The sequence below is a fragment of the Barbus barbus genome (assembly GCF_936440315.1).
Source record: "Barbus barbus genome assembly, chromosome: 4".
Taxonomy (NCBI): Eukaryota; Metazoa; Chordata; class Actinopteri; order Cypriniformes; family Cyprinidae; genus Barbus; species Barbus barbus.
In genome coordinates, this window is record NC_136732.1 from 9,323,593 (window position 1) to 9,347,018 (window position 23,426).

Below are 23,426 nucleotides of genomic sequence, written 5' to 3' on the forward strand. Positions count from 1 at the left end.
GCCTTAAGGCATGTTGGCACAGTTGCTTGGGTGAGGGACAGGTTGAAAATGTCTGTGAAGACCTCTGCGAGCTGCTCTGCACATATCCTGAGCACATGTCCAGGAATGCCGTCAGGGCCAGCGGCCTTGCATGCATTGATCCGGCTCAATGCTGTGCAGACATCTGTGGAGGTGAGTTTGAGGGTCTGATGGTCTCCTGAGAGTGTGGTCTTGGTGGCTGTCTCCTTGTTGTTATTCTCAAAGCGAGCATAAAAGTCATTTAGCTCATCAAGGAAGGAGACGTCTGTGACCGTTGGAGTGGAGTTGCATGGCTTGTAGTCACTGATGACCTGGATGCCCTGCCACATGCGCCGGGGGTCAGAGTTGGAAAAATGCTCCTCTACCTTTAGCTTGTAGCAGTGCTTGGCCTTCTTGATGCCCCTCTTCAGGTTAGCCCTGGATATGCTGTAGGCCTGAGCGTCATATGATCTGAAAGCAGTGTTGCGGGCTTTCAGCAAGAGCCGCACTTCCTTGTTCATCCATGGCTTCTGATTAGGGTACGTTGTGATCTGTTTCTCTGTTGTAACACTGTCAATGGAGGTATTGATGTAATCCAGTACAGAGGTGGTATAGATGTCAATGTCCGTGTGAGAGCCACTGGCAGCCTGGGAAGCAAACATACTCCAGTCCGTTTGTTGAAATTTGTCCTGAAGTACAGACTCTGCTCCCATTGGCCACACTTTGATGGTCTTCACTGATGGCTTCACACGGTTGATGAGGGGTGAATACTTGGGGGTGAGACATATTCATGTAGAGTGAGACATTAAACACAAGAACACAGTGTACACATAATTAACAAGAGAGAAACGGTTGCATTTTTTATTTCTGCAATAAAGTTCTTTAGACAGAAAAAAATGAATGGAAATTGTTCTCTTTTTTTTAATAGCATACTAAAAAAATGAAAATCATGATATAAAGAAAACTGAAAAGAAAGTTAATAGGCTTAATGCATATACTTTGTTAAAAAGTGCTATTGTGTGCTTTATGTACGGTATATTCCCTTTTTGTCTAATTATGCAAAAATTAAGGGGCAAAGTGGGATTTCTGCATCAGTGTAATATTGACAGTAATAAGAAGAATCTGTTGGCCACAAAAGATTCATTATAATTAAAATGAACTTATCATCGGCGCCAGTGACCTTGTGGCAGCGCACTGACATACAGAATAGCACCGTTGCGCTTTGAGTCCCGGCTCGCAGACCTTTCCCGATCCCGACCCCCTCTCTCTCTCCACTTTGCTTCCTGTCTGAAATATTGTCCTGTCCTAATATGGCAAAAATGCCAAAATAAATCTTTCAAATGAGCCTATCAGTCGAACACTTTCTAAATGTGGTTGTTGTATGATTTTAAATAAGACCATTTGGTATAGAGACATTGAAATATTTTCTTTGTTTTGATAAAGGCCTTTTCTGTTTGTTTTTGTCTGTTCTTAATATCTTTTCAGTGGTGGGAGCGCTGACCAGAACAGATATGAGACCTTTCAGACCTTCACATCTTCTTACTATCAGAACCACATCAGTCATCATGATTCTCACCAACCAGTGCATGGTGATCTGCAGAGAGTCAAAGACCAGCACAAAACCAGCATGAAGAACAAGTATGAGAGCTTATGTGAGGGAATCAAACTACAAGAGAATCAAACCCTCCTGAACCAGATTTACACACAGCTGTACATCATAGAGGGAGAGAGTGAAGGGGTGAATGAAGAACATGAGGTGCTACAGATGGAGAAAAGTTACAGGACACTCCAAGACACTCCAATCAACTGCAATGACATCTTTAATCCTTTATCTGAACCAGGATATGAGGAGATGAGAAGAGAGAAGAAAGACAAAATAAAGACTGTTCTTACTAAAGGCATCGCTGGAATCGGAAAAACTGTCTCCGTGCAGAAGTTCATTCTGGACTGGGCCGAGGGAAAAGCCAATCAGGATGTAGATTTCATGTTTGTGCTTCCATATCGAGAGCTGAACTTGATTAAAGATCATCAGTACAGTCTTCACAGACTTCTGCTTGACTTTCATCCTGAACTTCAACATCTGGACTCAAAGATTTATGATGAATGTAAAGTTGTGTTCATCTTTGATGGTCTGGATGAAAGCAGAATTACACTGATGTTTTCAGACAGTCAGAAGGTTTCTGATGTGACTGAGATTTCATCAGTGGGTCTGTTGATGTCAAACCTCCTGAGACGAGATCTGCTTCCATCTGCTCTCATCTGGATCACCACCAGACCAGCAGCAGCCAATCAGATCCCCTCCAACTACATCAACCGTGTGACAGAAATTCAGGGATTCAATGACCCTCAGAAGGAGGAATATTTCAGGAAGAGAATCAGTGACGAGCATCAAGCCAGCAGAATAATCTCAAACATCAGAAGAGCAAGAAGCCTCCACATCATGTGCCACATACCCGTCTTCTGCTGGATCTCAGCCACTGTGCTTCAAAACATCCTGAAACAAGATCTCAGTGCAGAAATCCCTCAAACGCTGACTGAAATGTACATCTACTTCCTGCTCATTCAAACAAATATGAGGAACCAGAAATATGAGGAGAGATATCCAGAGAAACTCCTGCAGTCCAGCAGAGAAGTGATTGTTAAACTTGCTGAACTGGCTTTCAATCAGCTGATGAAGGGCAATGTGATGTTTTATGAGGAGGACCTGAGAGAGAGCGGCATAGACGTCACTGATGCCTCAGTGTATTCTGGGATTTGCACTGAGATCTTTAGAGAGGAATCTGTGATTTATCACAGGAAGGTTTACAGCTTTGTACATCTGAGCTTTCAGGAGTTTTTTGCAGCACTGTATGTGTTTTTCTGCTATTTACACAAAAACAGTGAGGTTATGAAAATGTTCCTGACAGAAATGTCCAGAACTCAGTGTGAGGATGTTACTCTGGATGTGTTTCTGAAGGGAGCAATGAATAAAGCCTTGAGCAGTAAAAATGGACACCTGGATCTTTTCCTTCGGTTTCTTCATGGCATCTCACTGGAGTGCAATCAGAGACTCTTACAGGATGTACTGATACACACAGAGAACAACCCAGAGAGCATCAAGAAAATGATCCAAAACCTCAAACGAGGTCAAAAAACTGATGTCAGTCCTGAAAGATGGATGAATCTGTCACACTGCTTGATTGAGATGAAGGATAATTCTGTTGTTAAAGAAATGCAGGCATTTTTAAACTCTAAAACAAAAAGAAAAAAATTATCTCTTGCACAATGCTCAACTTTGGCAAACATAATCCTGATGTCAGAGGAGGCGCTGGATGAGTTTGACCTTAAACAGTACAACATCACATCATCAAAAGAGGGCAGAAGGAGACTGTTACCTGCTGTGAGGAACTGCAGAAAAGCTGTGTGAGTGTGAACATCATATTGTAATACAAACATAATTTGAAAGAGGTTGTGATAGAGGTTTGATGAGTATTTTCTGGGTTTGTGTTCACAAGCATAAAACAATCATTTGCAGTTATGGCTCTGCTGGTCAATGTGACTATTGGCCCACTGTGGGGGTACAGCAAAACAAATATGAATATTAGGACACAAATGTTTTACATGTGTTACAGTGTTTTGTTTACAAAATAAATAATTGATTTGCAGCCAATTGTTATATCACGACCATGGAAACATTTGAATTCTTGCTGAATGGGAGAGATTTCTGAGGGCATCAAATTTTATTAAGCCATATGCAGCTTTGTGTTCTGGTTTGAGGGCTGGTCATTCAGATTTTTGCTAATTTAACAGTATCCCATGAGTTATTCCACTAAATAAGGAATCTCTTGTTTCTTTTTCCAAATACTCACTGTCTCATTTGCACATCCTTTATTTGGAGAAAAACACTTTAGACCAGTGTAGAGTTTGTCTTATTAATTTTAGTTAACCCTTGTACATCAATTTTAAAAAGTTACACATAGGTCCTTAAGGACAAAAATGTCTATGTCAGAAAACTGTAATCAAAATACTATATTTATATTTGTCTCCACTTTCACCTTTTTGTTGTTGTTGTTGAATGAAAAATTCATTAATTTTCAGGTTGTTAACACTGATAGAATACAATAAACTGCTTCAGTTAGAGACTAAACGAAGTGCTGTCGAAGCACATATAAACAGTATATACGTTTGGCTTTTGTGCCACGTTTTAGCTTGTAACTAAACATATGAAAACCATAGTAGATTGCATATATTTATTTAGAGCCGGTGGTCTTGATTAAAATGAGCCCAATCACAATGTAAGAGAGCTCGAGATAATCCTCGCAGAGTGACAGGACATGCAGCTTTGCTAAAGCTATAGGTTTTCCAGGATCTTACTTTTTTATGATGATGACACTAGGGTTGGAACAATAGATGATGGCATCGTCTGACAGCCGTTGGCTAACAGACATTACAATGTTGAGCTGGCAACTTTTTAGCTCCCCCCACCCCTCCTCCCGCACCCCGCCGAATCCGAATACTGTGTTTGGAAAGGAAAAGATGTGCACTATTGAACCCCTAAAGGGAATAAGTACGAGATGGCAGGAAACAATATATTTCAGTACTTTCTCTCGCAATTATATAATTGGGTAATTATACTGTATATATATATTGCGGGCATCAGGAGTCGCTATTAATATGTGGGGCATTGAAATCACTTTTGAAAGCACACTCGTTGATGCAGCTAAATTTTCAAAACGTTTTCATTGATATATTTTACTGTTTCTGTTGTCAGACAACTGGATAAATATGAAATAGTGACTAAAACGCGACCCGTTAAGACTACTTAACCAGCTTTCCCTTAAAAGATGTTAGTCTGCACAAACATCCTGATTTATAATCAAGCTGTCGTCCGAAAAAAAAAAAAAAAAAGCTACACATAAGATAAAGACAATAGCTGTGCTGTAATTTCAGCTATACTTGCATGTAAAATTAGAGAAGCAACATAATATCTGTGTTTTAACGATAACATTCAATCAGCATAACATCACAATGTAAAGCTGGCATACTTTTCAAATTTTTAATGCTCTAATCAACATGGGCATGGATAAATATGGATGCTTTATGCAATATGTGTTTATTATTAGTGAAACCATAGTTAACATAGAGCATGAAGAGTAGACATGTTTCGTAGGTCATAGATGTTTTTCAAAGAACTTGTTCATGTCTATTAGACACATGGAAGAAAAATAACAGAAATACCAGGTTCCTATTACTTCTCTTTCTTTTCACTGAGCAATTTTACTTACACAAACCTGTTTACATTTTCGCACGACAGGGCAGCTCACTTCTAAACATGCAGAATGTACATTTATTATTTATTATTAGATTTGTTTGCCTCTCTGTGCCCACATACTGAACTTTTATGCAGCTAAATTCTCAATAAAACTGTTTTCATTGATATATTTTACTGTTTCTGTTGTCAGGAAACGGGATAAATATGAAATACTGAAACGTGACCCATTAAGACTACATAACCAGCTTTTCCTTAAAAGATGTTAGTCTGCACAAAAATCCTGATTTATAATCGAGCTGTCGTCCGATAAAATAAAATAAGCTACACATAAGATAAAGACAATAGCTGTGCTGTGTAATTTCAGCTATACTTGCATGTAAAATTAGAGAAGCAACATAATATCTGTGTTTTAACGGAAAGTGAAGCTCCTCTCAGCCGCTTGTTGAACAGGTCTTGATTTACCATGTGTCATAGAATAGGAGCACATATCTGAAAGCATGTTGGAAGATCACTGACCACTCATCACTCATTGACCAGAATCTTTAATTAATTAAATTATCTTTTCTGACCATTGGGAGAAATTACGAAGATATGAAACAAGAGGTGGGCTCTGTTCAGCTTGTGTCCCACAGCCCTCTTAAAGTGCACAGTGGCATATATGGTGAAACATTTATCTTTGCTGGGTGTTGGATCATGAATGAAGATACAGGGAGTCTGGGGTGGATATGAAGTGTCTTTTATTAATGTCGCTTACTAGTGTCAGCTGAGAAGTGGCCAAGAACATAGAAATCACAACTACATATATGTTCCTCTCTGCCTGCTCAAGCATTGGCATATGTCCCAATTCCCAGGTGCACCATGTACTTGTTTTTCAGTTCAACAGAAACATAGATTGTAGTTCAGCCTTGCATATAAAACTATGACTGTATGTTATACAGTATGAGAACAGTATAGACTGGAAATATTTCAATCATATATGTTCCCACAGGAGAAATATAATCAAGTCAATAGAACTGGTTTATGTAATTAGTTCTATTAGGAAAACATTTTATTGAAAATATTTATAATGACACTTAGCTAATAAGACTATCCACAATAAAGTTCTGTATATAAAAAAAATTATTGAAGCATCATACACACAATGTTCATAAAATATTAGTCACATCTATTTTATTGACTGTACTTTCCTGAGGAGAGAAGACCAGTCAGGGAATGATCAAGAATTAATTTATGGTGAAGTTCTTATGTCATGGAAGTCTTGCAATCTTATGGAAACACCAGCATATTAGCATGTCTTTTAACCAAAGTTTTCCCCTCTTTTCAGTTTAACAGCCTGTAATCTCGCTGATCAGCATTGTGAAATTGTGGCTTTAGCTCTACAATCATCAAACTCCCCACTGAGAGAGCTGGACTTGAGTAGAAACCATCTGCTGGATTCAGGAGTAAAACTGCTCTCTGTTGGATTGATGAGTCCAAACTGTCAACTCAACGTACTGAGGTTTGGCTTTCACATTGATTTGTCCAATATGCTCATTTTCAAGTACAGTTCCCTGTCTAGGGTTTTTTTTTTTTTTTAAATGAGAAAAATGAATTATTACACTTATAAGTGTATATACACATTATAAGTGTCCCACTTTACCAGTATCGCCTGAAAGAATTTGAATCGGAATTTGAATTGTAAAAATTAATCGATAAAGGAGTCATATGATGTTGCTAAAAATAACATTATTTTGTGTATTTGGTGTAATTCAATGTGTACGTGGTTCAAAAAACACATTATTTTTCACATACTGTACATTATTGTTGCTCCTCTATGCCCCGCCTTTCTAAAACGTGTTGATTTTTACAAAGCTCATCGTTCTGAGAAGTGAAGTGTCCTCTGATTGGCCAGCTACCCAGTGCGTTGTGATTGACCTAATACCTCAAGCGTGAGACAGAACTATTACGCCCCTCACTGTATTGTGATGGCATTTCCCGGCAAGACGAGACATCCAGTGGGGACATAATTACTGATTATAATAACTCATAGAGTCTTTTGCATCATGCCGCGTAAACATTACCATGTCTGTATTTGTGATCGGAGATATGACAAACAACAAGCACTACTCTACACTGCTCAAAACTCTCGTTTGAATCATCAGTAGCAGAAACGTACTTACAGGCTGTGAGTCAGAGGCGCCAGACTGTCCTTGCAAAGTTGGAATTGCCCTAATTTATAGAAACAGCCTTTGTGCAAGCCTGCAAGCAAGGCTACTCTCCTGCCAGGTTCAGGAAATAGTCCACACACGCTAATATTTGGGTTGAACTGTTCTGGAACAGTGTTGTAAATGCAACTTAAACACTGATTTCTAGTTGTGTCCTCTTTTGGAAGCACAAAGTAGATTTGCTTTCACAACAAAACACAGTGTCTCCAAGGCATGGCGCTGGCGTCAGCAACAACACCACAGCGAGAATAAAAAAGTGTTTGAACGAGCCGTTTTAGGTGGCCGTGGCTTAACTTTTATAAAGTATATCTCTTTGGTTTTGAGACTTTAGTCTTTTGCAACTTCAGGGATCTTATCTTTGCACAAACAGCTTGTAAGACTCCAAAGAGAAAGGAAAACCGCATCATATGACCCCTTTAAGCGAATCATTTGGGAGTTGTTGAGCAAATAAGGTAAAAATAAAGGCATATTATAAGACAATGAAAGTGTTTTTTGACCTTGCATGCATGTCAACCTGTTGTTGCGGACTCCCAAAACCAAAATATGAACCTTTCAAAACCCATAATGGGGCACATGAATTTATAAATCTAATTCAATTCTAAAACATTCAGATGAAAATTGCAAAAAATAAATGAATAAAAATAAAACAAAATACTATAATAACTCTGTTTAAAGGGGTCATTGGATGCCCATTTTACACAAGTTGATATGATTCTTTAGGGTCTTAATGAAAGGTTTTTAACGTACTGTGGTTAAAATTTCTCAATGGTAGTGTAAAAAAACACCTCCTTTACCCTGACAAAATCAGCTCTGTCTTCATCATGCTGATCTAGTCCATGTTTCTTTAAATCCTAGGGAACTCTGCTAACTCCACCCCTCTCTTCCGTGGTATGACGAGCAGACCATAGATATGTGTAGGTTTCCTATTCGACCGCACCAGATATGTTGAGGCATGAGCCATCTCGCATTCACCATAATAATCAATGAATATTCAAAGATATACAAGCATATAACTTGCTGTTGTAGACGCACACAGTCAATGCGCTCAAAGATTCGCAGACCGATCCAAAAATGGTGCATGGCTTACGTATTGCGGCCCATAGAAACAGTCGATAATGAGGAATCTAGGTATATATATATCTATGTAGCATACTAAACTTCAGCTGCAAAACTGGCTAACTAGCACATTATTAGGAAAGATTCATAAAAACCCTTATACTCACTTCTTCTGTAGATAAATGTAGCATACTAAACTTCAGCTGCAAAACTGGCTAACTAGCACATTATTAGGAAAGATTCATAAAAACCCTTATACTCACTTCTTCTGTAGATAAATGTAGCATACTAAACTTCAGCTGCAAAACTGGCTAACTAGCACATTATTAGGAAAGATTCATAAAAACCCTTATACTCACTTCTTCTGTAGATAAAGCTGGATCACGAATGATTCGCGCGAGCATAGATGCATTTAGGCAGGTCGGGGATCGGCGCATTCCCTTCAAAGTGAAAATTACGTTAATCCTCTGCCTTCAGCGGCTGAGATGTTGGGAGTAACTGACGACTGCTATATTCATTATTACATCCAACAACTAAAAACTTAAATCGCTTAATCGGAGACATCTTTTCTTCCCCTGCACCAGAGGCAGAGAGCTCTCAGCTCACTCAAGGCGGGTCTAAGGTAAGACGGCCTTGTCAATCAACTATCATGAGAGCGGTCTGTACAGAACTACGTCATTCTGACAGGAACCTCAGAACAGCCTGATTTGAGAAAGGGGATTTTAAGATAGGGATTTAAAAATCCACCCAGTGTTTTGTTTTTTTTATCATTATAGGATGGACACACACTTCCAACACACATTTTTGTTCAAACAACTTGTAAAGTGAATTTTGCATCCGATGACCCCTTTAAGTTTATAACTATCAAGGCTTAAAAAAGTCTCAAGACAGTTTTGTTATAGGTTTGCATATAGACTGTCTGTGTAGATTCATAATTAAAACATCCAGATGTTAAAACATTCAAAAAATGTATTTTTTTTATTAAAATCAATGGACTAAGATCAACAAGACATTTCGGTGCCTATTCAAACACATTCATCAGTTGTAAAAAAACAAAACGAGTCAACACGCAATGTAGGTTAAATTTGGGTTAAATCATGCAGCATTATTCAACTAGATTAACCAACAATCACACAACAAGCTTTAACTTCGTATTACCAAGCTCTTTGTCTTAAAGGGGTCATATGATGCAATTTCAAGTTTTCCTTTCTCTTTGGAGTCTTACAAGCTGTTCGTGCATAGATAAGATCCCTATAGTTGCAAAGACTAAAGTCTCAAAACCAAAGAGATATTCTTTATAAAAGTTAAGACTCGACCACGCCCCCCTAAAACGGCTCATTCAAACACACCCCCACATGTATACATCACGGTGTGGGGAGATTGGCAAAACACCGCACCAAACGTACATGCAAAGAAAGGGGGCATAATTTTTATTCTCGCTGTAGTATTGTTGCTGCCGCTGGCTCCATATCCTGGAGACACTGTGTGTTTTGTTGTGAAAGCGACTTTGTTTTTTGTTTCCTTTTGTACTTTGTTTGAGTTTCCAAAAGAGAACACAACTAGAAATCAGTGGTTAAGTTATATTTGCAACACTGTTTCAGAACAGTTCAACGCAAATATTCGAGTGTGTGCAGAACATTTTACGGAGGACTATTTCCTTATCCCGGGAGAGAGTAGCCTACAATGTGAACACTATGAATGGCCGTGAACACTAAATATGGAAACGTAGGCTACTTACAGGCTGTGAGTCAGAAGCACCAGGCTACCCCACTTTATAAAAGATTTGCTACTGACTATTCAAACGTGAGTTTTGAGCAGTGTAGAGTAGTGCTTGTTTGGCGTTTCTACGATCACAAATGCAGACATGGTGTTATGTTTACGTGGTGCAATGCGTAAAAAGACTGAATGAGTCATTATAATCAGTCATTATGTCCTCATTGAATGCAACAAATGCCTCGTTTATAGCGGGTTTTATTGTTTTAGTCTCGTCACGCCGGGAGGCCGGGAAATGGCATCACAAGTTCACAATATGGGAAGGGGCGTAACATTTCCATCAGACGCTTGAGGTATTTGGCCAATCACAACGCACTGGATAGCTGGCCAATTAGAGCACACTTCACTTCTCAGAGCAATGATCTTTGTAAAAATCGACGTGTTTTACAAAGGTGGGGCATAGAGGAGCAACAATAATGTACAGTATGTGGAAAATAATGTGTTTTTTGAACCCCGAAATGCGTAACACATTGCATTACACCAAATAATGTTCTTTTTAGCAACATCATATGACCCCTTCAAAACAGTGAAAAGAATCGCGATATGGCTAGATTCAACTTTGAAAGGCTACATTGAATAAATAAGAGCACTGCATGTTCTAAAGTCCAAATGTGGTGCGGGTGTTTTTATATTAATGGATCTCTAAAGGGAACCTACTGTCTTCAGAAAAGTTTTGATGCCATTTTCATTTCATCTTACTTATAATGCATAAGCATTTATGAGCACAGCACGGCTATGTGTACAGGCATTAACAGGGAAACCGCTAAATTGCTGCCATTTCAAAAAACCCACCTAGTGGCAGAGAATGAATTTACATTTTTAATAAGCCTTCACCTGTTTATGTTCAGATCAATGTGAAAATGAACCCATTGTTTTATGCAGCAAACACACACAGTTGTAAAAGTGAAAAGCTAATGTGCCCTCTAAAAATCTAAACAATTAATACAAATATTTATGTTTTAAATTAATATAATAATGTATGTTTAACTCATCCCATCTCTAAAAAAAAATCTCATCCCCTTTCTTAAAGGCTGAAATGTTTATAATTTTATAAGACTCTTTGTTTTTGTGAGAACCTGTATCTGAACTGTAATATCAATTTTACGGTATAATGTTACCACAGACCACTGGTTCTCAGTTCCAGTCCTAGGGACCCACTGCTCTGCACATTTTGTATGTCTTCCTTATTTAACACACATTATTCATATTATATCAGCTCGTTAGGAGGGAGATCCATGATCTGATCCAAGGATATTATCAGATAAGGGAGCAGTTGGTCCCCTGGACTGGAATTGAGAACCACTGCCATAGACATTGCCCTAACCCACTCATATGGTGCTCATTTTACTTGTGCAGGTCTTAAAAGGGGTCATAAAAAGCATTACATTTATTTAAAAATTATAATTTTTGTTTATAGCAAAATAATAAAGTTTATAAAGGGTATCTACAGAATCTGCAGATACCCTGTAAATAGTGAAATAAAATTCCTTTATTGATATGTTTATATTTGTGTTTATTGATATTTGTTTATAAATGTTGTGATTGACATTTTAACTCGTATCTGATTTTCTGTCTTTTTTTTTTATTTGGACCAGTTCAATTTATGTCGGGCTATCAAAATCTGAAGAGTGCTTGCCCAAAGGGCTACCAGGGATTTAGAAATGTTGTGATTCCTGAATCGGCAGGGACACTTTACCTCAATAGTTCATATCATAATATAATATTGTTGATCATTTCTGATAATCTGTTGACCGCACTAGGGGTCGACCGATATGTGTTTTTCAGGGCCGATGCCGATACCGATTATTGAGACCAAGTAGATCGATAACCGATATATTGAACCGATATATATGTCTGGTGTAAAAATGAAAATGAATGTCAAAATTAAGAATAACAAGGGCTCTGACAAAAACGGCCTTCCCTAGTGTTGGTTGCACTTCTTACTCTTGTCTTCCTCCATGCATCCATCTACAATAAGGGTAATATATAAAGAGAGAGTTAAAAGTGGGGCCACTGTATGCTTCATGATTAAGCCTATGAATACTAAATACCAAAGCTAAACAGCTTGGGAAAATGTAAGTATTTGGCTTCAATAATTTACATGTTAGAAATGTATGTGTAATAGCATAACCTCTCATAATTCTTCATTAATTATTTTCGGTTGACTAAATCATAACCTACAAGAGGTGACTATTCAATTCATCATCTAATGCACATCAGTTGATTAATTTAAAAAGCGCAATGTATATAATACGTGTAAATAATTTAATTGTCTTCATAGCTCCATTGTAGAAGTTGCGAAGAAGACCGCAACTATTTTAATGAAACTATAACACTAATAGCCTGTTATAGGCTCACTTGGTACAATAGCCTATTGAAATGTCCAATTTCCGTCATCCTAATCTTGGCCTATGTGACAGTAACTTAGTCTTGGCCTATGTGACAGTATCGTAGTTTTGGCCTATGTCACAGTATCTTAGTCTTGGCCTATGTGACAGTAATTTCCATTAGTTTTCATTTACAGAGCAGTGCAAATGAAGGCATAAAACATTAATTTAATGTATCTTTTAATCAAATGAGAGTTGAACTCTATTTTTTGGCAAACAAATGGGTTTAGTATTAAAATTAAAACATGTAAGAAATAGCGTATTGTGTGATTGTTCTTTTAAACAAAAGTTGTAATAATTGTAGTAGCATTAGTAAATAAACCGAACTTTTATTTTGACGGGTTGCCGTCAGGACCTCTTAAGTTTCTGTAGCCTATTTATGATATGACGATCGTTTTACTCAAACGAAACAGTCAAATGCTCATGAAGTAACTCTCAGAGCAGTTCTGGGGATGATGTTCATGTATTTATGTCCTCATTTAGTGACATGGCAGATGTCTGTGCCTTTCACATATACAGAGACACGCCGAACATGCATAATTCATATTTAAATAGTCTTTTAGCAGCTTAATGTTTACAGATAGTCCATATCATGAGTCGATTTAAGTGTACTGACCTACTTTTGATTAATTCATCCAAACTTTGACTAATTCCGTGACTCCGCGTTATACAGTAAATTCCATTTATATGACTGGATTCCGCGATTCCCCCTGCGTTTCCCCCATCTCGGAAACCATAAATTGATAATATTGAGGTTTTTACAACTTCAGTGTAGTGGATTGTAATTTATTGCAACTTGAGCAACGTCTGCTGCTGCCTTTGAGAGATAACTGATGCGTGAAGCAGCACCAGTTAGCAAGCGCTTTCGGTGTGAGAGCGCCTTTAGTCTTCCACGTTGATTGGTCGGACTCCTGACTCTCAACAAATCAGATGCGCGGTGGACGGAGACTGCTCTAGGCCACAGAGTGGTGAGTTCCGACAGGCTGCATCAGAGCCAAATAGCCCGTTTCATAATTAAATAATTTTATCGGCACATCGGTTTTAAAAACGACCGATGCCGATTATTATAAAAATGCTTAATATCGGTGCCAATAATCGGCCAGGTCGATAATCGGTCGACCCCTAGACCGCACTGCTCAAACATTATCAGACCATATAAAACTATTTGAATGCGTGGATTTAACCAAATCAATTAAAAGTTAATGTTAAACTTTAAAATATATTGCAATATCTAGAACCTATAATAAAAATACATTTTGACACATCGAGACATTGATCCTGAAACAGACACTTTGCCTAAACCTGCTCTCAGTTTGAAACGCTCATCAGCCATCAGACACTCTTCGTATGAAAGAACAGCAATTCACCGGAAATTAATAGCCAAAAATGGTATTTTCGGTTTTCAGACAAAAAGAAAAACAGCTGAAAATACATGGCTTACCGCACTTCCCAGCAATGTTCAGCACACAGGTTTCACTCTCCCTCTAGCTGTTGTCACTGCGCGGTGTGCTCTCTATGAATGTGCGTTCTGCTGAGCTGCTCATGGCCCATGCGAATGCTCCACTCATACTCACCGGAAAAGTAAAGTCCGCTCAAATATCATGCCAACAAGAAATTTTTATGTAGTTTACTTGTTCCTGTTTCCAATAGCACTACTGTGCCGTAACATGGTGTAGTACAGCTGTACTGGGCAACACTGGTAAAATGACGCTACCCTCTCGTGATGCTCACATGCTCTGATAATAATAGCTTTGTAGGACTATACATTATTTGGATAATTAGTCATTAAGTTATATCGGTTTCTGTTGCATAGAACTGAATGAAAATAATACATTTATTAGTGCTGTCAAACTATTAATCGCAATTAATTGCATCCAAAATAAAAGTTTTTGTTTACATAATGTGTATATTGTGTATATTTATTATGTGTATATATAAGGTAAAAATATGAACTTAACTAAGTAACTAATAGACATTCATCATTCTTGGTGTATTCCTGGAGTGAAGCATAGCACAATGGTAACCTCACAAAACAACAGAAACCCTTCAGATTCCAACAGATCATTTAACACTAACAGATCATGCAAGATCTCAGCAGAGGATGATTAAACACCACAAAAACAGCACGACCAGCTTCACTCATTACTAACCAGGGGTGTGTCTGCCAAAAGCAACTATGGTTGCAAGTTAATGAATTCCAACAATGCGTGGTTGTGAAAACACATTGTGGCTTAGGATGATCATCAAATTGTAAAGGCTTCAATTTAATTATATAAATATTTAGTCTGACATGCTGCTTGTTTCAGACTGAATCTTGAAACTGTGTTCTTGTATATGTTTTCAGTTTCCCAGAGAGTAGCTTGGTTCAGAGTAAATGCTACTCCTCATTAACTCCATCTTTGCAAGAGCTTCAGGCTCACTTATGATGTGCATTTGAAAACGTAACATGCCACAACCATTATCAAATGATGAATGTCACAGATTTGGCCTACAGCGTCACCCGTTGATTGTATTGATTGTTATTTTATTGTATATCTCTTCATAACATGAAGACTTTCTGTTGTTGTAGATTATCTCGTTGTTTGGTAACAGAGGAAGGTTGTGCTGCTCTGGCTTCAGCTCTGAGTTCAAACCCCTCACACCTGAGAGAGCTGGACCTGAGCTACAATCACCCAGGAGAATCAGGAGTGAAGCTGCTCTCTGATACACTCAAACATCTGGACAAACTCAAGTAAGTTGAGCAGAATGTACGTTAAACATAATCCTGTCTGATGTTCATATGTTTTTAATTACTGCACTTTCCTGCTGTAAGACTAACCAAAGTCACATTTTTCAGTCTAACAGGCTGTAATCTCACTGATCAGCATTGTGAAGTTGTGGCTTCAGCTCTACAATCATCAAACTCCCTCCTGAGAGAGATTGACCTGAGTCACAATGATCTTCAGGATACAGGAATAAAGCTGCTGTGTGCTGGACTGAGGAGTTCAAACTGTCAACTCAACATACTGAGGTATTTAATGGGGTTTTTAACTCAGTGCATTCCTGAGTACATACAGTGCCCTCCACAAATATTGTCACCCTTGGTATATATGAGCAAAGGCCGCTCTGGAAATAAATCTGCACTGTGTATCCTTCTCATCTTTCATTAAAAAAATTAACACATCTAAATTTTCTTTGAAGTAAAACAATGGAAAGTGTGGGGAAATGTCATTAACTATTGCTTTAACTAAAAATGGTTTATAATAAACTTTACTTTGAAAAACTGTACTTTACACTTTCTGGTCGGAGGCCAGTAATTGAAGACCACTAAGCGCTTTTTAACTCGCTCATGAGTTTTGCACAGAGAATCTCATATAACAGCTTCATCATTTCATTCAAATCATTTAGAGAGCCTTATAACAATGACTGTTCACAGATTTGCCACATTGGTTGCCAGTTGAAGAACCCTGTTGGCTATATATTGTATATATTTTCATTATTTTAACAACTGGACTGTTGTTGTAGATTATCTGGCTGTATGGTGACAGCAGAAGGTTGTGCTGCTCTGGCATCAGCTCTGAGTTCAAACCCCTCACACCTGAGAGAGCTGGACCTGAGCTACAATCACCCAGGAGATTCAGGAGTGAAGCTGCTCTCTGATACACTCAAACATCTGGACAAACTCAAGTAAGTTAAGCAGTAACAATCATCCCCTCTCGTCTGTGATTGTGAGAGAATCTGTCTTTTTTTTTTTGTCATGCTTCTTTGGTTCTCACGAAAAAGAAAGAAGCCCAGCTTCGTTTAAAATAACATCCATCCAGACAGAACTAAATTATAGACGCAACACTTTTGTTTTTGCCCCCATGAGCTGAATTCAAAGATCTAAGACTTTTTCTATGTACACAAAAGGCCTATTTCTCTCAAACATTTTTTACAAATCTGTCTAAATCTGTGTTAGTGAGCACTTCTCCTTTGCCGAGATAATCCATCCACCTCACAGGTGTGGCATATCAAGATGCTGATTAGACAGATGTGCATTAGGCTGGCCACAATTGCAGCTTTACAATAACTTAAGTCCCCCCCCCAATCCTAACCGCAGCTGCACATAGAGACGTAGAGAGAGGAGGACTATTAACTGTTATTAATTTGCATACTGTCATTTGTAAATATGTAAGGGAAAACCCTTGGCTAGGTGTGCATTATTTTAATGCACAACTTGGATAAAGTGCATTAAAACTAGATAAGGCACATCTAGCCATGATCCAATTTATACCATAAAAGAGAGAGAAACTCTTTGGGCCTCATTTATGAAATGAACATGCAACAGAAAAAAGGCGTACAGTCGTTTCTACACAAAACTTGGTATTTATCAATATGGACGTGAGCGGTGGGTACGATCAAATCTCACGTCAGGTCAAGTTTTTGAGTTATCTGAACTCGTATGCAGCATAGTAAATATGGTGGACTAGCAACAACAGACCATGAGGATTCACACATTGTCGTATCACACACCGGCAGTGCTTCTGTGAACAGAGAAAAACAGAAATTCTATAAAAGAATAAAATGAATACAACTACACACAATGTATTTCTCTTAACAAAAGGGAAAAAAGCTGTGCGACAAGTATAGGCTACGCTCGTTTTTGTGACTCTAATGTATTTTCTTTATATCTTCATTTTATTAAACCCATCTTATCACACAGGCGCCTCACGCACAAACACACACAACATTATTTCTAGCGTTGCTTGACATTTCAGCCATTCATCATCAAACTAAAATGCAGTCAAACAAACAAAATCAAACAAAACAAGTTACAGTGTTTATTTTAAAAGGCCCGCTCTAAAATCAGCGTGCAGCACCCAAACAAACACTTTTGAGGATGTGAAGGACTTTACATGGATATTGGAACATGAGTGCCTTGTTTAGGCTACACAATGAATAATAGTTTAGCAACCAAATCTTATAAATATGGCAAAAATGGAAACGTTCAATGAGAGAGTCTCATGGGCCCAATGCAGTTTCAGTTTTGCTTGACGTTTGTGTGCTGTTTATAATAAATGCCACTAGCCTATAGCTTGATTTTTTTTTCTTTTTTTATATTAGTTTAATTTATAATTTTACAGCTGCTAAGTCATTCTTGTTCTGTAATGCCAATAAATGTACAGGATTTGTTGTGGAGTGAAATTGGCTAAATAATGTTTGTTTGTAAAGGTTTCCTTATATTTATCAGTACTTCATATACATATAAACTAATACATATAAATTAATGTAATTGTTTGCAGTTACAAGGTTAACGGGTGTTTTTGGATTAAGATCAGTTTTCGTTAGATTGATAAATGAGGCCCTTTGTGTCTGTGTGTGTGTGTGAGAGAGAGAGAACTCTGTCAGTGCAGCATCTCTCATAATAATGAAGCTATGAATTCAAAGTCATAGTTCACCCAAAAATGAACAGAAAATTAGCTGTTAATTTACTCACACTCGGGGCCATCCGAAACATATGACTGTTCTTCAGTAGAGAATCAGAAGAGGATTTTTAGCTTTCAAGAGCCCAACTAAAGTAAACACTTACCACCATGGCAGTGACTTAAAAATGTTGACTCCTTGCTTCTGTGATTCTTGTTAACATCAGGTGTCTTCACTAATGATCAATCATCATTCAATTAATCACTAATTATCTCATCAACACTGCTTCAGTGTTAATTTTTACAAACAAACAAACTTATTTCTATGCAGAATGAAAAAAATATCGCATTACATATAAAAGACCTATAAATGATTCTTTATAATTAATAATAATAATAATAACTAGATGAGTAAAGTTCGCAGATGAACTTTGAAGTTGGCTCGAGAAAGCCTTGTCTGAAAGTTTGAAATGGCTTTGAAAAACTTAGTTTAATTTTGATTGAAACTGAAGTTTGGGACAGAGTGGGAACACGTTTCTAGCATTAATTAGCATGTTGCTAACATGATTTAACATTTATTAACATGAATTAACATGTTACTAGCATGATTAGCATGTTACTAGCATGTTGTTACTATTATTAGCAAGTTACTAGCATGTTAGCATGATTAGTGTTATTATGTTGTTTATCATTAATAGCAAGTTACTAGAATGTTACTAGCATGATTAGCATGTCACTAGCATGTTGTTACTATTATTAGCAAGTTACTAGCATGTTGCTAGCATGATTTAGCATATATCTACAATGTTGCTAGCAAGTTTCTAGCATGATTCGCATGTTACTAGTGTGTTGTTAGCATGATTAACAAGTTAATAACATGTTAACATGATTAGTGTGTTATGTTGTTTATCATTAATAGCAAATTACTAGCATGTTACTACCATGGCTAGAAAGTTACTAGCATGATTAGCATGTTACTAGCATGTTACTAGCATGTTGTTAGCATGATTAACAAGTTAATAACATGTTAACATGATTAGTGTGTTATGTTGTTTATCATTAATAGCAAATTACTAGCATGTTACTACCATGGCTAGAAAGTTACTAGCATGATTAGCATGTTACTAGCATGTTTCTAGCATGTTACTAGCATGTTGTTAGCATGATTAGCAAGTTATTAGCATGTTGCTAGTATGATTAGCAAGTTATTAGCATGTTGCTAGAATGATTAGCATGCTATTACATAGATGATAAATATTAGAGTGGAATCTTAAATGAGTTTGAATGGGTTATACATATTATACAGAAGGGAAGCTTGAATCTCAAAGGATTCTGGGAGTTTAAGTTTGAATTTGGAGTTTGAAGAGTCTTTGTGTGATTTATAAGAGACGAGCAGAAACACCCCAATGTTTTTTTTCTTAAACCCATTTAATCTTAATCCTTCTGTACCATATTTGCACAACAAACATTAATGCAGCTGGTGTGTGTGTCTGTGTCTGTGTGTGTGTGTGTGTGTGTGTGTGTGTGTGTGTGTGTGTTTTCTAGTGTGGATCATGGAGGAGAGTTCATGATCACAACAGGACCTCAAAAATGTAAGTCACACACAGACACACACACACACACACACACACACACACACACACACACACACACACACACAGAGCTTAGTTGTTAGTAGTTTAGTGTGTAATGTGTGTGTGTTGTGTTCAGATGGCTGTGATCTCACTCTGGATCCAAACACAGCAGACACTGGACTCGTTCTGTCTGAGGAGAACAGGAAGGTGACGAGAGTGACAGAGAGACAGTCATATCCTGATCATCCCGACAGATTTGATGATGTGTCTCAGGTTCTGTGTTCAGAGAGACTGACTGGACGCTGTTACTGGGAGACTGAGTGGAGCGGAGATGTTTATATATCAGTGTCTTATAAAGGAATCAAGAGGAAAGGAGGGAGTGATGACTGTAGGTTTGGATGGAATGATCAGTCCTGGAGTCTGATCTGCTCTGATCACAGATTCACTGCTCGACACAATAATAACTCCACTTATATCTCAGCTGCTGGTGTCTCCTGTAAGAGAATAGCAGTGTTTCTGGACGAGTCGAGCGGCTCTCTGTCCTTCTACAGAGTCTCTGACAAACACACACTCACACACTTACACACATTCACACACACATTCACTCAACCTCTACACGCTGGATTTAGACTTTATTATACAAACTCTTCAGTGTCTCTGTGTCACATTAAACATTAAACACGTGACTTTAAAATATTGTAGCGGAGCCTGCGTGACGTTTTTCAGGCGACCATTATTTTAGAATGTTTAGTTTATTGTTTCCATGGAGACGCGTCATGCTCGTCACGTGGATAGCGCTGTATGACACATGGATCGCTTTTATTTCCTTTTTTGATTATTAATATTCACAAACGTACTCGCTCTATTATGAAATATCTGATATTCTGTATAAGTAAATGTATTTGTTAGTTTAACCGTGTTAGTTGATCTGTAGCGGGTGAAGGGCGCCGCCATGTTTGTTCTCTGAATCCGAGCTGTGGGATTAACAACACGTGACTTCATCCTCTCCTCCAGAAACACCTTAAAGTCAGTCTCCGGTTAAACTGTACACTTTAAATCTGTATATGATATCAATAAAACATCTGGTCAGATTATATTTGTAAGGGTCATTATTGCTGCTTCAGAGACATCAGCGTGTATTTTACAAACTATGTATGGTTTTACTAGTACTTGTGTATTTTAATGTCTGAAACCTAAAATAAGCATTATATGGTATGTGTTAAAGAGTTAAACAAACACACACACACACACACATTAGTACACACAGTCTGTAATGATGTGAAAGTGTGTTTTAATCTGAACTCCAGAGAATCTCAGGAATCTTCAGGAAGTTGAATCTCATCAGTTTCCTGTTTCAGATCATCAGGAGATGTTTCAGAGACACTTCTTTCAGTCACACAATAATCACACACTAACAGACAAATATACTAGTGTTTGAGTGAAATAATGCCATATTTACACTCTACATAATATTAAAAGAGTGTTTATGTATTTGAACTTTAGACTGTATTTGAGTGTATTTTGACTCCTGAAGCACAAACATTATTAACCCTCTGAGCCTCTTCATATTTCAGTCAATTTTCATTAGTTATTTTTACCATTAAAATGAATTAATATATTTTTGTTCAATAATATTTTCTGATTATTATTAGGAATTCTGAGGAGATTTTATGATACTATGCAATATTTATACTATTTTTATGAACTATTTTTACCATTAAAATTAATTAAACTGAGGAACTTCATTTTTGGGTCACACTTGATTCTTGAAATGAAAGGTTTTACTTTTTATCCAGGAAAATCATAATATACTTTTGTTTAATAATATTTTCTAATTATTATTTACAATTTTGAGGAGATTTTATGATACTATGCAATATTTATGCAGTTTTTATTAGTTATTTTTACCATTAAAATTAATTAAACTGAGAATTCATTTTTGGGTCACACTTGGTTCTTGAAATTAAAGTTTTTTGCTTTTTTCAGGAAAATCATAATAATAGACTTTTGTTCAATAATATTTTCTTATTATTTACAATTCTGAAGAGATTTTATGATACTATGCAATATTTATAAAAATATGTATGAACTATTTTAACATTAAAGTTAATTAAACTGAGAAACTTCATTTTTGGGTCACACTTGGTTCTTGAAATTAAAGTTTTAGATTTTTTCAGTAAAATCATTAAACTATACTTTTGTTCAACAATATTTTCTTATTATTATTTACAATTCTGAGGAGATTTTATGATACTATGCAATATTTATACTATTTTTATGAACTATTTTTACCATTAAAATTAATTAAACTGAGAAACTTCATTTTTGGGTCACACTTGGTTCTTGAAATTAAAGTTTTTACTTTTTTTTTTTTCAGTAAAATTATTCAACTATACTTTTGTTCAATAATATTTTCTTAATATTATTTACAATTGTCAGGAGATTTTATGATACTATGCAATATTTATAAAAATATGTATGAACTATTTTAACATTAAAATGAATTAAACTGAGAAACTGCATTTTTGGGTCACACTTGGTTCTTGAAATGAAAGTTTTTGCTTTTTTTCCAGGAAAATCATAATATATTTTTGTTTAATAATATTTTCTTATTATTATTTACAATTTCCAGGAGATTTTACGATACTATGCAATATTTATACAATTTTTATGAACTATTTTTACCATTAAAATTAATTAAACTGAAACAGTGTTAATTTCGTTGACGAAGACGACAACGAAAAATATTCGTCAAGGAACCTTTTTTCTGTGACTAAGACCAGACGTTGACGAGCTAAAACTAATATCTGATGATAAAAACTATGACGAAATTTATGCGCATCTTCATTAACAAGAGGAGACGGGACTAAAATGTTATTTGAGGACTAAGGTTACCAGACATTCAAAATACATCCTATAGGCCAGGCTAAGTTAACTGTCTTGTCTTTCAAAATGTGCTCTCCGTCATTGGATAAGGTGCGTTTGCAAATCTAGTCTCAGTATGGCAGCCGCAGTGGACGGATAGGCTACCAAAACGCGAACTATAGCGATCTGAAACAATGGCCTCAGCAACCGAAGGGTTAGGGAGTGGGTGACCAGACGTCCCGTTTTTCCCGGGAGTCACAATTCATTGTCGATTAACTTAAAGTCAGTGAAGGTGCGATAGGCGGAAACGCGCTGATAGAAGTGCTCTCTCTCGCGCACGCTCCACTTCTTCAGTTCTCATACAGCGCGCGATCAGTTCTCAGCGCTCAAATACACACACAGCAGTCCACATGTCTCTCATGTAGAGTATCTCACGGAAATACAGTCCGTTATGGTTTAAGTGAGCTTAAACAGGTGGTTAAAACTGAATGTATGTCAGTAGGCTATTATGCATACCTTCCGTCTTAAATGGACAGCATTCCTAATTATTATCTGTCATAAATGTTAACCAACAAAAGATGTTAAATAAATGTATACTTGTTAAGTAAACCTACTGCATCTGAAAAATTAGTTTAATTTATATTTCTACCAAAAAATGAAAATGTATTCCAGTTTTTCCAAATTCAATCCTTGATTCAAATTTCTCATAACTAAGCTTAATTGATTTGGTCTAATAATATACTTTTGTTCAATAATATTTTCTTCTTATTATTTACAATCTTGAGGAGATTTTATGATACTATGCAATATTTATGCAGTTTTTATTAGTTATTTTAACATTAAAATTAATTAAACTGAGGAACTTCATTTTTGGGTCACACTTGGTTCTTGAAATTAAAGTTTTTGCTTTTTTCAGGAAAATCATAATATACTTTTGT

The 23,426-nt window shown here is 36.8% G+C and overlaps 1 protein-coding gene across 3 annotated transcripts in view; it reads left to right on the top strand.

Annotated features, from left to right (window-relative positions):
* LOC306868867 (NACHT, LRR and PYD domains-containing protein 12-like) overlaps window positions 1-20,715 on the top strand; it is a 37,555-nt gene extending 16,840 nt beyond the window's left edge. For all 3 annotated transcript variants that reach the window (XM_079415301.1, XM_079415302.1, XM_079415300.1), the window contains 7 exons: window positions 1,483-3,399; window positions 6,573-6,746; window positions 15,238-15,399; window positions 15,505-15,678; window positions 16,173-16,334; window positions 19,595-19,641; window positions 19,760-20,715. In XM_079415301.1, the coding sequence (XP_079271427.1) occupies window positions 1,483-3,399; window positions 6,573-6,746; window positions 15,238-15,399; window positions 15,505-15,678; window positions 16,173-16,334; window positions 19,595-19,641; window positions 19,760-20,301 (3,178 nt within the window). In that variant the 3' untranslated portion in view covers window positions 20,302-20,715. The remainder of the gene's footprint in view (window positions 1-1,482; window positions 3,400-6,572; window positions 6,747-15,237; window positions 15,400-15,504; window positions 15,679-16,172; window positions 16,335-19,594; window positions 19,642-19,759) is intronic.
* Window positions 20,716-23,426: the final 2,711 nt, after the last annotated feature.